The sequence below is a fragment of the Anarhichas minor genome, unplaced genomic scaffold (genome assembly GCF_050575085.1).
Source record: "Anarhichas minor isolate MPS153535 unplaced genomic scaffold, ASM5057508v1 ptg000087l, whole genome shotgun sequence".
NCBI lineage: Eukaryota > Metazoa > Chordata > Actinopteri > Perciformes > Anarhichadidae > Anarhichas > Anarhichas minor.
Window position 1 is genome coordinate 1,509,231 of NW_027466533.1, and position 17,365 is coordinate 1,526,595.

General features: G+C 42.1%; 1 protein-coding gene across 1 annotated transcript; it reads left to right on the forward strand.

Moving 5' to 3' along the window:
- Positions 1 to 414: 414 nt before the first annotated feature.
- On the forward strand, positions 415 to 16,611 carry cwc22 (CWC22 spliceosome associated protein). Its single transcript, XM_076081831.1, has 20 exons — positions 415 to 516; positions 1,610 to 1,666; positions 1,759 to 1,985; positions 5,035 to 5,228; positions 6,212 to 6,466; positions 7,064 to 7,192; positions 7,381 to 7,549; positions 8,403 to 8,456; positions 8,593 to 8,728; positions 9,541 to 9,747; positions 9,834 to 9,896; positions 9,981 to 10,079; positions 10,797 to 10,878; positions 11,160 to 11,220; positions 12,581 to 12,658; positions 13,809 to 13,961; positions 14,121 to 14,248; positions 14,602 to 14,703; positions 15,356 to 15,513; positions 15,654 to 16,611. Exons 2-20 carry the CDS (start codon positions 1,612 to 1,614, stop codon positions 16,397 to 16,399), a joined length of 3,096 nt encoding a protein of 1,031 aa, XP_075937946.1. The 5' UTR covers positions 415 to 516; positions 1,610 to 1,611; the 3' UTR covers positions 16,400 to 16,611.
- Positions 16,612 to 17,365: the final 754 nt, after the last annotated feature.

Consider the following 17,365-nt stretch of genomic DNA (forward strand, 5'->3'; position numbering starts at 1 on the left):
ATTGAGCCTTTAAGATATGATGCATTGTTATAGAGTCAACTACACTGACTGACATTTCAGCTCCTTTCAGTGCTTGAATTTCAACTGAATCTTCAACTTCATGCAGTACTTACACTTTTTAGAAAAGCATTTATTTGCTTTTTCAAATTCTTCTGGCATTTGTATTTTGACTGCCACTTCAACAGAAACTTTTTCAAAAGTTCAAAGTGCGATAGTACATTTTCTTTAGACATGTTTGCCGTTTTTACGTGGATATAGTTAAACTTTACAACATTGCTATTGTTTTCCTATCCTAAATTACCATCATAATGGACTAAGGACTTCACATTGTGGAGGTAATTATTTTCACCACCAGGGGGCGATACAGAAAAAAGACATTACTTTCAAGCAGCCTGTGGATTTTTATTGTGAAATCCGGAAGCTGTCCGTTACCTGGAAGTATTTAACTTATTGTAGGAAGTTTTCCGCCATAAGAACGACACTGATTTAACGGACAAAAATAAGGAAAACAGAACGGTAAGAGGACATTAAAAGTCACAGAAAATGCAGATAGAGTTTCTGTTGAAAGATACAGAGTAAAAAGTCAGGAGGTTTCATCGACAAATAACTAGCATCTTAGCTAACTAGCTGGAGCTAAGGTAGGATTAGCTTACTAGCTAACTTAGGCGCATCCAAACACACATGGCGATAAAACAGACATGGTCTTTGGAGTTTGGGTTTTATATATACAGGTGATATTGTTGTAGTAACCGGCCCACATGACTAATTTAGGCGTACGGCTCTATTTATTTAATATAAGTTATGTCGGAGACATGGGCGCTTAACTATTAGGACGTTAGCTAGCTACAGGTACATATAGCTAAACTCCTTTGAAAGTGAAACTCTTTACATTGTATTTTAAAGGGTCGGATCACCGAAAAGCGAAATACAAAAAAATACCGTTTATACCTGCTGTGGTTTAGTAGTATTTGTCTCAGACATTGAGTCAGTTGGCACAGAAAAATATTTGGAAAAACTGTCTTCACATGGTGGAAGCTGGAAAGATTATCCGAGTAATCGACCAAGTGATGGACAGAAAATATATTGGCAACTATTTTGAAAATCATATAATTAATTTGTCAAGTTAAAGAGCCAATACTATCGTGATCCCAGAAAAAATGCCGAAACTATTGATGTCTTTTAGAAGTGACATTCACAGTAGCGTTTTTCCTGCTGACAGAAATACTCAAGAGAGCACCTATGAGTAGTAATCTCCCGAGTGACGTGTGAGGAAAAAACACAGCAGCCATTTGTTTTTTTAGAAGTTATACAGTGTGTTTTAAATATGAAACGATGTACTTGTGAGAAATTAGGAACCAGTGGGTTTGAGAGCCACAGAGTTGGGAAGTCCGATATTATTGAGAGATGGACTGAAGCACATTGAATGTTGGTTTTGGTCTTTTCGTGGGATTGAATAACGATATGAAAAAATTGAATATTGCTGATAAAAAGGCCCGTTTGTTAATCAACGGAATCTTCCTGTTTTTCTTTGTGTATGAGTTAATCTGTGATCGCTGTTGCAATATTTATTAGAATCATAAATGTGTATGTGTGCGTTGTTTTTTTTCAGGGATGGACTCTCCAGGCAGAAGTCAAAGTCCCTGTCCTGCTCAAAAGCAACAAAGTGGTGAGTAAAACCTGCTGTAACTATTTTATGTTGAAACGGTGGCCGTACTAGTGGCTGTTGTTTTGATATTCATCCAATAATGCCGTCTTCAGGACCTTCAGAGGACGAGTCCAGTCCTGCAGCAGAGAAGCCTCAACAGGCCGGCTCGGTTGAAAGAAGCCCCAAAGAGAAGTCGTCCCCTCGAGCCAGTCCTGCAGGCCACTCTCCCGCCGGGAGCGCCGCCTCCAGCAGCTCAGACGACAGCGGCAGCAGCAGCAGTGATGAGGATGAACATAATGGTGCACTGAGGAAGTTAAGGAGCAGTGTGGCTCAGATCAAAGTAAGTCAGGCTTAATGTGGACGTTACTGGTATTTCATGTGTTTACATGCACTGATAAAGTACTGTTGACTTCCTGCTATTGTTAAACTAGAGAAGTTTGGTGCCCCCTGATTGTGGGCACCAAACTTCTCTAGAGGTTCAGGGTTTGCAAAACTTCTGCTGGAGAAACTCCAATTTGTTGGGGGGGAGGGGCGCTATGTAGACTTCTACTCTTATGCATGTACAGATAGGTGATGATAGGAAAAATGTTGCTGTGACGGCAGTGCTGCAATAAATATCATAATTCATGTGTATGACTAAATATTGAGATTCTGAAGAGCCTCTCAAAATGTATCCATCTATCAGTTTTCTGCCACTTCTCTGGGATATACAGTTGTGTGAAAAAGTGTTTGCCCCCTTCCTGATTTCTTATTTTTTTGCATGTTTGTCACACTTAAATGTTTCAGATCATCAAACAAATTTAAATATTAGACAAAGATAACACAAGTAAACACAAAATGCAGTTTTTAAATGAAGGTTTTTATTATTAAGGGGGAAAAAAAATCCAAACCTACATGGGCCTGTGTGAAAAAGTGATTGCCCCCCCCTGTTAAAACATAAATTAACTGGTTTATCACATCTTTGGAAAGCTGAGTTCAATTTCTCTAGCCACACCCAGGCCTGATTACTGCCACACCTGTTCTCAATCAAGAAATCACTTAAATAGGACCTGCCTGACAAAGTGAGGTAGACCAAAAGATCCTCAAAAGCTAGACATCATGCTGCGATCCAAAGAAATTCAGGAACAAATGAGAAACAAAGTAATTGAGATCTATCAGTCTGGAAAAGGTTACAAAGCCATTTCTAAAGCTTTGGGACTCCAGCGAACCACAGTGAGAGCCATTATCCACAAATGGCGAAAAAATGGATCAGTGGTGAACCTTCCCAGGAGTGGCCGGCCGACCAAAATTACCCCAAGAGCGCAGCGACGACTCATCCAAGAGGTCACAAAAGACCCCAGAACAACATCCAAAGAACTGCAGGCCTCACTTGCCTCAATTAAGGTCAGTGTTCATGACTCCACCATAAGAAAGAGACTGGGCAAAAATGGCCTGCATGGCAGAGTTCCAAGACGAAAACCACTGCTGAGCAAAAAGAACATAAAGGCTCGTCTCAGTTTTGCCAGAAAACATCTTGATGATCCCCAAGACTTTTGGGAAAATACTCTGTGGACTGACGAGACAAAAGTTGAACTTTTTGGAAGGTGTATGTCCCATTACATCTGGCGTAAAAGTAACACGGCATTTCAGAAAAGGAACATCATACCAACAGTAAAATATGGTGGTGGTAGTGTGATGGTCTGGGGCTGTTTTGCTGCTTCAGGACCTGGAAGACTTGCTGTGGTAAATGGAACCATGAATTCTGCTGTCTACCAAAAAATCCTGAAGGAGAATGTCCGGCCATCTGTTCGTGACCTCAAGCTGAAGCGCACTTGGGTTCTGCAGCAGGACAATGATCCAAAACATACCAGCAAGTCCACCTCTGAATGGCTTAAGAAAAACAAAATGAAGACTTTGGAGTGGCCTAGTCAAAATCCCGACCTGAATCCGATTGAGATGCTGTGGCATGACCATAAAAAGGCGGTTCATGCTCGAAAACCCTCCAATATGGCTGAATTACAACAATTCTGCAAAGATGAGTGGGCCAAAATTCCTCTACAGCGCTGTAAAAGACTCATTGCCAGTTATCGCAAACGCTTGATTGCAGTTGTTGCTGCTAAGGGTGGCCCAACCAGTTATTAGGTTTAGGGGGCAATCACTTTTTCACACAGGGCCTGTATGTATGTATGTATGTGTGTGTGTGTGTGTGTATGCATACATCCCAGATCTTCAACACTTGTGTTTGGGGTTGTGCAGGAGTCTGCACCTAAGTGTGGATTCAGCTTATTCGGGCTCTCTTGGCTCTCGCTGAACATGTCGTGACTAACCGGCCGTTCTCATATTTGGCTGGTTTGCAGTTTGAGTTTCCATGGCAACAGAGTTGACATCAAGACATCTTTGTGAGATTGAGACGCTAGGGATAAAGTTAGCACGCCGGCTTCATGAAACAGACCAGTGACTGGTGAAGAAAATACTGAAAACCTCTGTATTGATGCACACTGACTCCATCTTCAACTGGGGCTCTGTTGTCTCTCTGAAGGTCTTCTCACACCGGGGACGGAAACTAAAGTGTGGAATATCCACTGGCAACATTCATGACTTGCCAGACTCGTATGAAGCCAATGTGTTTATTATTATTATTATTATTATTATTGTGTTTTTCATGGCTAATACAAGGCATCAGTTTATAAGCGTCAGCTTAATACCTCTGTGGATTTTTCAAGGAAAGACGGTGAGCTCATGTGCTTGCTTTGCTAGAAGTCGTATAAATAGGGCTGTAGGTTTGATGCTTCATTCATAACGTTGATATTCCAATTATTATTAAGAATAACCTACAGACCAATTGTGTGCAATAGTCCTCCTCCCCTCTCTCTCACAGACAGCTCAGTCTTTGTCTCTGTACTTGTTTCAGTTCAAAATATATTGAACAATTATACACGTTATCATTTCCTAATTCACGACATGTGTTTATCTTGCTAAATATTCTCATAGAATTCATATTTGTTGGCATTAACCTTTCAAAAACAAAATTATCTTTTGTAGAATACTCACCATCTTCCACAGATGTTGTCTTTATAATCATCCCGTTGTTTGTCAAAGAGGACTCTCATTTGCGTAATAATAAGCATATTTATGTGTGACAATATGAAAAGAACGACATTGATGTCATAGGAAAACTATTGATTGTGTGAGCGAAAGTTGTTATTTTATTGGCTACAAATGAGTTGCGTTTGTTCTGAAAATAACTTAATTCAGCTAAACTCAGACATTTAAAAATGGCTGCATGTTTTGCTGTTGGTCTAGTTTTCTCTGAGGGGTCCAAGTTTATCATTCAGGGACCATCCAGACTCTTTAACATGGCCAAAGACTGAAGAAATACTGCTGACACTATTCTCTTATTTGATGTTCAGAGATCAAGATCCAAGTCCATGTCCAGAGAAAGAGACCGATCCATATCCAGAGAGCGAGACAGATCCAGGTCTAGAGAGAGAGACCGATCAAGATCCAGAGAGAGAGACAGGTCCAGGTCAAGAGGACGAGACAGATCCAGGTCCAGAGAGAGAGACCATGACCGGGGGCGCCACGACAGAGGACGCTATACACGGTAAAGTACAGACACACGCAGTTGTTTTTAACTTGGAACATTTTGGTGAGTTACTTTTTATTAGTTTAAAATTACGTGATCTATATGTTCAAGACCCTGTGAAACCAGGTCATCAAACACTTTTTCAGTCGTAAAGCAAATCACGCATCAAAACCAGGCGGCAACCTCCAGGTCTGAAAGGTGAAGCCAATGCTGAAGTGCCTTAAACCTGCATTCCTAATGTCCAGCAGGGGGCGACTCCTCTGGATGTAAAAAGAAGTCGGATTGTATCGAAGTCTATGAGAAGATGACTCTACTTCTCACTTGATTTATTACCTCAGTAAACATTGTAAACATGAGTTTATGGTCTTACTCTCTAGTTTCAAGTCTTCTTAAATGCAGCATGATTGATGTTCATTTAGTTAATCAAGAAGGCGGCAGCTAAAAACCAAGATGGCGCCGTCCGAATTGACGAACCTAAGGCTTCAAAGCTGTCGTCCACAAACCAATGGCTTCCATCATCGTGACTATGTCCACTTTTTATGTACAGTCTATGATCGTAATATTCACCAAAAAACAAACTGATTGAACCCAATATCAAACAAGAACATGCAGAAACACAAAATAGAATATAAACGGCATATAAAACAAAGTGTTGTATAAAAGCACGATACCGGATCCTTTGTTACAATACTGACATGTGACATACAGCTTTAATTGGGTATACACAATATTTTTCATTATACAAATTGTATATTCTTACTAAAATACTCTATACGTTGACCCATCTCTCCTCTTTCCATTTCACTCGATAAAACGTTTTTACATCAGGTTTTAAACGGTGTCTCTTTCGTGGTGACATCATCAGTGAACTTACTCAAACCAGTAGAACCTTCTGACATTTTTAAGCCACCAGACCAGTTCAGACTTGAGTTGTTTTTGAAAGTGGAAACAAAATTTGTTTTTTGAAGATTATTTTGCCTCCTCCTCTCTGCCCCGCCCAGGGATCGCTATGACGATCGCCGTGACGATAGGGACGGGCGGTTTGACCGGTGGCCCAATCGGGATGCAGAGTCGGACCACAGGAGGAGAGGGTGCTCCGGCTCCCCTCCAGCAGACAGGGAGCCGGCGGCGGCAGGGGAGCCGGCAGTCAAGAAGAAGAAGGAGGAGATCGACCCGATCCTGACGAGGACGGGTGGAGCTTACATCCCCCCCGCAAAGCTGCGCATGATGCAGCAGCAAATCACTGACAAGACCAGGTGAGACTGTTTTACTTATTTATTGTTATAGACACAAGGATTAGACACCATCCCTCAGTTTGTAGATTTATTTTCTTTCCTCCAGGAAGCTGTTTCTCTATGAAGGTTTCCATGTGGAGACTTGAAACTTGCTGCTGAGAGATGGTCCATCATATTAAAAGTTTAATTACACCAATATAAACCATTGTAAACACCTTTATCTCTTGGTCAATGTTGAATTGTCACTGTGTGGTTAAACTGTTGAACACGGTGCATTCAAGGTAGAGCTCTGATCCCTGAGCCCACACAGACTGACCTGAGCCCAAACCCCTTTAGCAGTTTCGGGCCAATCCCGATTAAATACCCGAATTTCCAGAGTAAACATATATTAAAATATGTATTACTAGCTAAAGTCAACTTCAGTCTTTTCAGTGCATCAACAGACATTTATGACACAATCTCTGATATGCGTCTTCTCCTACCGAATGTTCAGACTTCATATCTCAGGCTATAAGGAATGTAACATTGGCTCAAACATGACCCGATTCAATTCTGAGGGATTCTTTTATACGACTACATATAATTTTTGTTGTCCCTGACGCCCCGCCTCCTGTGCAGCCTGGCCTATCAGAGGATGAGCTGGGAGGCCCTGAAGAAGTCCATCAACGGTCTGATCAACAAAGTCAACGTGTCCAACATCGTGTTCATCATCCAGGAGCTGCTGCAGGAGAACATCGTCAGGGGGAGGTGAACAATGGAACTTCACATTAATACTCAATAGCTACTTTACTAAAAAATGATGCTTCCAGCGTGAATGATAAAAGAGAGTGAAACAGAGCAACCTTCTTTCCTCTGTATTCCACTGGAGGTTATGTCTCACTGACTGACTGTCTCCCTGACTTCCCGCTGTATCCGTCTGCCTGTCTGTCTCTCAGGGGTCTGCTGTCTCGCTCGGTGCTGCAGGCTCAGGCGGCATCTCCGACCTTTACTCACGTCTACTCCGCCGTCGTCTCCATCATCAACTCCAAGTTCCCTCAGATTGGAGAGCTGATCCTCAAGCGTCTCATCCTGGCCTTCAGGAGGAGCTACCGCCGCAACCTCAAGGTACCCGTCTGTCTGTTTATCTAACTGTCGCTGTTTGCGATGAAAGGTGGGGTATTTTTTTGTTAATAGTCAAAATACCATCACCCGGAGATGCCTCACCACTTCTCAAAACTTTGACCAACTGTGGACAAGAACTTGATCCATGGTCTGTTTCATTTTACAAGAAATACTGCTGTACAGCGTTTTTAATAACAATAGCTTTCCCCAGAGAGAGCTTGTTCACCATTACGGGAGATCTAACGTTGGTAACAACACAGCAGTGGTTAAGTTGATCAAGGTAACTTTGATTCCATTATTCTCATACAGACAGAAGACTCTTTCACACTTTCCTGTTTGTCAGACTGTGACCTTCATCAACACCATTTAGCTCGACTTCAGGTTATGTTTCATAGTGCATTGAACCTTTCTGTTTATTGAATTAAGAAACTGGTTTGAATTAAGAATCTCTTCTGAATCTAACGGTGAGATTCCCACCTCTGCTCAGGTGACTGAGGTGAATGTTTTAACTTGGTCAGGCTGGATGATTCAGATGTAGAGAGACGAATATGAAACTACACCTAAATGATTAAGACAGCTGGTTGTCCACCTAACTACAGATATTATCTGTGCTATCTGTTTATAAGATGTTTAAGATTAGATTCATAATACCAGATTTGTTTTCACAGCCATTACAACACAGCCCCATACAGAGGCAGGCAATACAAAACATCTTCATGTATACATGCAAAGAGTCTTTTCTTTTGTCTTCTTGACATTAAGTTTGAATTGTGTTCCCTATCATTATAGACATTGACCGTATTCACTTTATTAGTTTAACTAGTGTATTAAAACCAGTCTGTCTTTTGTGTTCTAGCAACAGTGCCTGACAGCCTCAAAGTTTGTGGCGCATCTCATCAACCAGAACGTGGTAGGTCCTGCTGTCTGACTTATAATATTCTACTTCTAATAATATTAACAGGTTTGAGTGTTTGTGTTCAGCTCTAATGAAGTGTGTTTACTTCTCTCTCTCTCTCTCTCTCGGCTCTGTTGTCTCTCGCCCTCAGGCCCATGAGGTTCTCTGTCTGGAGATGCTCACTCTGCTGCTGGAGCGTCCGACTGACGACAGCGTGGAGGTGGCCATCGCCTTCCTGAAGGAGTGTGGACTCAAGCTGACCGAGGTGTCCCCGCGAGGAATCAACGGTAGCTCCAGCTGTTGACTCTGGTCTATTTCAGGCCGGGCAACTTTGTTGCATGTCACACACCTCTCCTTCCCCCCCCCCGTTGCCTGTCAGCCTCTTCACTATCGACTGTCCGATAAAGGCCAACATGCCAAAGAAAAGGATTGCTTACATTTTTATTCATTTTTATTTACTCTATATGTTTTGTTTTAGATACCTTTTCATTTACGATCACACATTTCAGTTCACGCTTTTGCATTTAAGATTTTCTTCTTTTTGTTTCAGGATTGAAAGTTTCCATTTCACAAAATCGAATTGTCATTACATTATCAAATATCCTTTTTTCTTTTTAGCATTTAATTATTAGCTGATAATCCTGAGTTAAAAAATATTATTATCATTTCTAATTTACCGTTTCCTTTTTGATTTTCATTTTGCAATGAATGATCCGTAGTTACAATTGCAGAAATTAACGACAGCATTCACTCATTCATTTCTGTCTTTACGAGTGCTTTGTGAATAAAGTAAAGAGCCCTGTTGGGATCCAGCTTTAACAAACCTGCTTCATTACAAAAACATGAACATTTCAGGGACTTTGTTTCTCCTGAGGTTGTCCTCTCAGGCAGAGCTTCCCCTCAGACTGTGTATGACCTCCAACAAGCGAAAATATCATGAAAATATTTCTAGCCTGAAAATCTTAACTTAACCTGAACCGTTAAACTTACAGTATTGCATTTGTAAGAGGATCTGGCTCTTTCTAATTAAAGTAGATCCCAAATATCGGCACAATTCATCGTAAATGTGACTACAAAACCTGTCTGTCTCTCTTTTCAGCCATATTTGAGCGTCTCAGGAATGTCCTCCACGAGTCGGCCATTGATAAGAGGGTCCAATACATGATCGAGGTGATGTTTGCCATCAGGAAGGACGGTTTCAAGGATCATGCAGTGATCCCAGAGGGCCTGGACCTGGTGGACGAGGAAGACCAGTTCACCCACATGCTGCCGCTGGACGACGAGTACAACACCGAAGACATCATCAGTAAGACCTCCACCTGACTCTACAAGTCTCTCTGCAGAAATACATCCGTATATGTAATTGTAACGTGTGTGTTTATGTTCACTCAGATGTGTTTAAGATGGACCCAGACTTCCTGGAGAACGAGGAGAAATACAAAACCATTAAAAAAGGTCAGAATGCACACAAACATCAAAGCGTCCAATCAGCTGTCACTTCCTTCTCAATTTAACCAATCACCTGTCACCTCCCGATAGATATCCTGGACGAGGGCAGCAGTGACTCGGGGGAGGATGGCGACGGCAGCGACGAAGAGGAAGACGATGAAGATGAGAAGGCGGCGGAGGAGGGAGGAGGTGAGACAGACAGACGGGGAGACCTGCCAAACGGTTGTATGATGTCATCTGTGGCTCTGGAGGAATTTTGTCAAGTTGTGAAAATAACCCCGATGATGTCATAGTGACGTCATCAGGGTCATCTCAAGTGGAGCTGCCGAGTTTAAGGCGGGTCTTAAACGTGGCAGGGTTCAACAAAAAATATATTGTGTAGTTGCATTATGGGAAACATAGGATCCAGTGTTTCTGTAGCTGGACCCGTACTACAGGCACTAAGAGTGCTGCTTATTTTTAAGGAATAGTTTAACATTTGGGGGAGAAATGCTCTTTTTAAAGCTCTTTCCGAGAGTTGGATGAGAAGATTGATACCACCCTCATTTCTGAGAGTGGTTGCATCAAACTCTTGACAATAAAGAGAAGAAGCATAGTCTTTATCCCAAAATGTCAAGCAGTGTTTTTATTCTGTCTCTAAGTGCTTTAACTTTATGAAAACCACTTCAATGCACTGGGAAACAGAAATATAATATGTCAAGTAGATGTAAAGATGAAGTAGTTACAATGAGGGAAATTCCAGTTCAAAGCTTGTGTAGAGCAAAGTTAAAGAATAGCTAACTGACCATGTTTACTGTTCACAATATTAATATCTCATATTAATCAATATTCTGGTATGAACCTGTTTTAACAGGATATTAATCAATTATTCATTAATATTGATATTATTAATTCTCCCTCCCTCAGATGAGAAGGTCACCATCTTTGATCAGACAGAAGTCAACTTGGTTGCTTTCAGAAGAACCATTTACCTCGCTATCCAGTCCAGGTACAAACACACACACACACACACACAGATTACCACACTCTTACAAATACAGTCAGTTGTCTCTCAGGGTGTTGGCAGTTATTTACAGCTCCTTCTATATTTGATGGAGTTGGACTAATATGTAAAGCTGTGTTTAAACCTTGTGTGTGTGCAGCCTAGTTACCATGGTTTCATTGTAGAGCGGCTCACAGGTTTGGAGAACAGAATGAAACACTGAAACAGATTGAGAAAATGACACACACACACACTGATGTACTCTTACTAATTTTTTTCCCCTGTAGTTTGGACTTTGAGGAGTGCGCTCACAAGCTGATCAAGATGGACTTTCCTGACAGCCAGACGGTAAGTCCACACACACAAACGCACACACACACTTGGTAGATTTAAAAGGCCTCAGTGACGCAAACAGATGAGGATAAATGTGAGAACTTGTCGTCTTTTTCTCTTCGTTTCCTCACTGAGGATAAATCGCACAGTAAATACTCGTTAACTAGAAGTGTTGGCAAAACAGCTGGACCTAAAAGCCAGAGCAGAAACAATTACTTGATCGATTAGGGGATTAATAAGCAACAATTAGTTTAAATTAATTTATTAAACAAAACACCGAACTGCGGAAATATGAGGAATTGTTGCCTTTTTCTCTGCTACTGCTGACCAGAAGGTGGCGCTGATAAACTAGTTGATAGCTAAAGGTGGGTGTGTGTGTGGTCAGAGCTGATGACCTTGTCAGCCAGGGTTTCATCATCATCAGGACTGAATCACTCGACACAACAGCAGGAAGAAAAAGCACATTTCCATTTAAACACACAGCTTTCACATCAAAGGAAAAACAAGACGTCTGAATGTTAATCAGACCAGAAAGACGGGTGACAACCTCGCGACTGATCGGTTTCCTGTTTCCCGACAATCACTCGTAGACGTTTCTTGCCAACATTCTCACGATGGAGGTGTGGGCGAGCTGATGGGTAGGGGATGGAACGTGTACCCTCTTCATTTAGTGGGTTAGCATGAAGGCAGCACAATTGATCAAAATTTTATCGAAAACATCTGTCGTACAGATCGCAGCAAAAATCACACCATGATCATTTATTAGGAAACGCCTCTTCAGATTAAGAAAGTTCATCAAATAGATTTTAATATCTTTGCCAGCATGTTTTTGGGAAAGGGGTGTGTGTGTGTGTGTGTGTGTGTGTGTGTGTGTGTGTGTGTGTGTGTGTGTGTGTGTGTGTGTGTGTGTGTGTGTGTGTGTGTGTGTGTGTGTGTGTGTGTGTGTGTGTGTGTGTGTGTGTGTGTGTGTGTGTGTGTGTGTGTGTTGAGACAGACACTGACGTCTGAGATAAGTGATGTCATCACAGCTGCTCTCTACACATCGCACACACGGTCCAAACGGAGCGTCTCAAGTCGTGGGTTTCCCTCAAATTAACGATGAACCTGGATTTCGCACCGCCTCTGGGATTTCACACCTGGCTGCTGCACTCGTATTCACATCATTTGAACTTTAACCCCATTTAACGCCGAGCTTTCAGAGAATGTCCGATCGGATCACAGCTGGTCGAGAAGCCTGAACATGAAGGAGCAGACGTGTCACACTGCATATTATGATTGTTACCATAACTCAGTTCAGATATTACAGTTTGATAAACATGTGATCTTTAGTGTGTGTTTTTTGTTCTCATAAGATCTGTTTTGTTTGTGTGAACAGAAGGAGCTTTGTAACATGATCCTGGACTGCTGCGCTCAACAGAGAACCTACGAGAAGTTCTTTGGTCTGCTGGCCGGGGTGAGACTAAACACACCATCTTTTCTCTCTCGTGGTTTCTATCAAATCACATAGTTCTCATTTTATGAGTCCTGGTTCTGAGATACTTTCTTCCTCCCCAACGCATTAGAGGTGAATGGAATTAAGTTTGTGGTGCTCATCGTTTTACGAAATTACACTTCAATCAAACAATAAAATCAGCAGTAATTTCTTTCCAGATGCAGTGTCCCCGTTACTGTGGATAATCCATTTTTAGAATATTCAGTACATATCTATTTTCCCAATGTGAACGATCACCAACACAAAACATCCAAAACAAGGTTTTATTAAGTCCTCATGTGAATTTTACATCAAAGTAAATGGTGTTCTGGAACAATGCCGTCAAAATGCACCAACACGAATAAGAGCAACAATATTAAAAAATACTTTTTATTTAGCTTTTATTGAGTATATGAAACGTACCATACAAACCAGATTCTTTAGAATAATTATTACTAGTGCCTCGTATTATTTTAACTAATTGTCTCACATTCAACATGGTAGCAAGTGGCTCGGCTCAGTGGAAGAAGTGACGCAGTAAGCAGCTGCAGTGTGAACTCAGGTTCAGGACTGCAGGTGTATGAATGTCTGTTTATCAGTCCCAACTGTGATTCGTTGATGAATCTCAAAGTAAGTTTAGCGGTCGCATCCATGGAGGAACATACGGACCCCCCCCACCCCCCAACACACTGTTCTGAGCTGGAGGTTTGTGTATTTCATCTCCTCGTTATGAGAGGAGATTCCCCCGGGAGTGGAATAATCGGTGTCTACTGGGTCCAGTCTGCTCCACTAGTTCGTCATCAGTCTGCAGATATCAGGCTTCTCAAGAAACACAAAAAGCAGGAGCAAATGATTCGGTGTGCAGACTTTTTTATTTTCTCTATCTCCACTGAAACTGATTATTTAACAGGAGGCCTGTGCTCTACTTTGTCAAAGCATCTGATGTATGTGATAATGTGTCATATTTCAATATGTGTAGGGCACGTGGTGCACGTTTCTTATCATGGTGATGTGATGTTTCGATCACGTTTGAGTCTTGCTAGCATCCCAACGTGATAAGTGTCATGTGATCAGGTGTTCAGTCCATAAACCTGTACTGCTGAACTACGTGTAACTCTGTCTTTGTCTTCAGAGGTTCTGTCTGCTGAAGAAGGAGTACATGGAGAGTTTTGAGGGGATTTTCGCAGAGCAGTACGAAACCATTCACCGGCTGGAGACCAACAAACTGAGGAACGTGGCTCGGCTGTTCGCTCACCTGCTCTACACAGACTCTGTGCCCTGGAGCGTAAGGACGAACACACACAAACCCTCATCAACCGGGTTGTTCTTTCTGATTGATTTTCCTCAGAATTCATGGTTCTCTCTCTTTCTCTTTCTCTCTCTCTTTTTTTTTTTCTTTCTCTCCCCTTCCCCCTGTGCCTTGTGAATGTCTCTCGACCACCAGGTGCTGGAGTGCGTCCGGATGAGCGAGGACACCACGACGTCGTCCAGCAGGATCTTTGTTAAGATCCTTTTCCAGGAGCTCTGTGCCTACATGGGCCTCCCCAGACTCAACCAGAGGCTCAAAGACCCGTACGAACACACACACACACACACACTGAAACATGAGGTTTTCTGCCTCTCTTCAAAAGATAAATGATTCTCTAATGCTGTAATGGACAGTAAGATATGAACTCTTTATTTTAAGAAAGATAGCAGATGTTTTTTAAAGCAACATGGATATTTTAGAGAAACGATTCTGAGGAATGACGATCAGAAAGAAACAGTTTTGAAAATGAACAAGACAATGTGTGATGGGCCTTTGGTCCAGTGAGGAAGCCTGAAAGAACTTTAAGGTTAAACACAATGATTCTGTGGTGATCTGAGAACTGAAGATTATAACAAACAAACATCATATTAAGCTGCAAACTGTGTGTGTGTTTCAGGACTCTGCAGCCGTACTTTGAAGGTCTCTTCCCTCGGGATAATCCCAGAAATACTCGCTTCGCCATCAACTTCTTCACCTCTATCGGACTGGGAGGACTGACGTAAGGAACACATACAAACATATTGTATACACACACTATACTGTGGCCAGTGTACACTTTGGCCACAAGTCAGAGGATGCTTCAATGTTTGAGCCGTATGTGATTGTTGAACATGTCATTCCTAAACCACAGGCGTTCATCTGCTGCTATAACTGTATCTGCAGGTCTTGAAAAGTCTCATGGCTTTTAATTTAGTTTCCTCAAAAATGTTTTGCATCTATAAATTAAAAGTGTGATTGTGTCGACAGCGGATTGTGCTCTCATAATTGGTAAATGTCAATTTTAGCCAAGACAATGAATTTAAAGAATGAATCATTTTCCCATCCAGCCACGTCGAAGCATTGTAAAATTATGAATATAATAAATAATTGTAGTTTGTATCGTCAGGTAAAACGGGCATTAAATTGCATCTTAAATTTTAACTTGAACTCTGCAGAAACCCTGTTAGAGACTTACAGACAGAATGATAGAAAGTTCAACACAAGAACGGAAGAACTTTTGCTTCTCAATGTAATGTTTGATCGATGGTGTATTTGTGAAATTGTAATACGATTTTTTTTCAATACTAAATGAATTTGTTAACTTCTGTGTAAACATTGGCGTGAATGTTGTGTATGTACAAACATTTCACAAACATAATTCTCTTTCTCAGGGACGAGTTGAGGGAACATTTGAAGAACGCTCCCAAGATGATCATGACTCAGAACCAGGAAGTGGAATCCTCTGACTCCTCCTCTTCATCCTCCTCATCATCCTCCTCCTCAGACTCCTCCAGCGAATCAGATTCCGACTCCTCCAGCAGCAGCTCAGGTACATCCATGTTTTTTTTAATTAAAAGTGAATCTGATTGCATGTTTTTAATCTGTAAATGACGTGCTGTATTCTTCTTCTGAAAAATCTGAAACAAAAAAAGAGTAATATATATTTTATTTTACCCTCTTGTCCTCCAGACTCAGACAGCAAACACAGAAAGAAGAAGAAGAAGAGAAAAGAACAAAGCGAGGTGAAGAACAAGAAGAAGAAGAAAGGGGAGGACAAGAAGAAGAAGAAGAAGAAGGAAAAACAGTCGGACAAGAAGCAAGTCGGACGCAAGAACGGCGACGACGAGGAGGATGATGACAGCAATGACGAGAAGCAGGCTAAGAAGGACAGGAAAGGCCTTGCATGTGAGGTGGAGGCGCATGAGCGTGCACGTGAGGTGGAAGGGCGTGAGCGTCCACGTGAGGTGGAAGGGCGGGAGCGTCCACGTGAGGTGGAGGGGCGCGAGCGTCCACGTGAGGTGGAGGGGCGCGAGCGTCCACGTGAGGTGGAGGGGCGCGAGCGTCCACGTGAGGTGGAGGGGCGCGAGCGTCCACGTGAGGTGGAGGGGCGCGAGCGTCCACGTGAGGTGGAGGGGCGCGAGCGTCCACGTGAGGTGGAGGGGCGCGAGCGTCCACGTGAGGTGGAGGGGCGCGAGACTACCCGCCGGAGCAGACGGGACGAAAGGGCCGAGGAGGAGCAGGATGAGGACAGGAGACGCAAAATGGACTTTCAAGGCCGACAAAGAGAAGGAGAGAGTGAGAGAGAGCAAGGGAGGGAGAGAGAGACTGAGGAGAAGAGAGAGGGCGAGAGAGAGCGAGAGAAGCCGAGGGACAGAGAGAGGAATAAAGAGAACAGAGACAGGAACAGAGAGAGAGAGGAGAGGAGGAGGAGGTAAAACATCAGCGATGGACTGACGGCTGTCATCTCTTGCTTCTTTACCTCATCCCGTCACTCTGGTTCTTTTGGGTTTGGGACCTGTCACTGTCTCTCGTCGCCTGTTTCTCTGGTCCTAATCTGTCTGTCTGTATTTTCTATTATTGATTTTTGTTGTTGATGAAATTTGAAAAAAAAAAAAACATTAAAGTTGCTTTAGATGTTTTTTTAAAATCTGTTTCCGGTTCAACTGTTTTCAGCACCCGACCAGTATTCTTATTTCACTGTGCAGTCACTGATCAGCCACTGTCCTCAGTAAAACATCTATATTTTAATATGTTCTACTTATCACCATCACTACTACTGCAGTTTGTAATATTTAAAAATAGTGATAGCTATTAATCATGATCTCAATATGAAGCCAAACAGTTTTGGTCATCATGCTTTTTATATTCTGAGCAGAATGCTGCAGTGTTTGCTCTTCAGCTCCTCTTCTCCAAAGAACAGACTGAGGATGAGTGTAATGTAGCTCTTCCGATTGCTACGTCCTTTGAATACGTACAATCAAATTATAAATGTGACCAATGTGATTTGGACCAAAAATTTGACACTTTGTGAAAGTCGCTTGTTAGCTTAGGAACTTCCTTTGTACAGAGCTGTGTCTCCTCGTTTCTAGTCTTTATGCTAAGCTACGCTAACGAATAAGCATATTTCTGCAAAATGTCAAACTGTTACTTTAAGAGAGAAATAAATATATACATATACAGTATATTGGAATACTGGAAAAAGACAAAAAAAACTACAGAAGTAGAGCCAATACATTATCCGCAGTAGAAGAAGGGACCACACTGCAGGAATACAGATGATGCCGATATAAAATCTACAGAGTAAAACTAGTGGAAGCAGCTGCTTAAAATTGTCCAAACATTTTGTGAAACCAGGTGATACCAGTACCAACGGTAGCACCAACAGGTGAAGACCAGCTGGA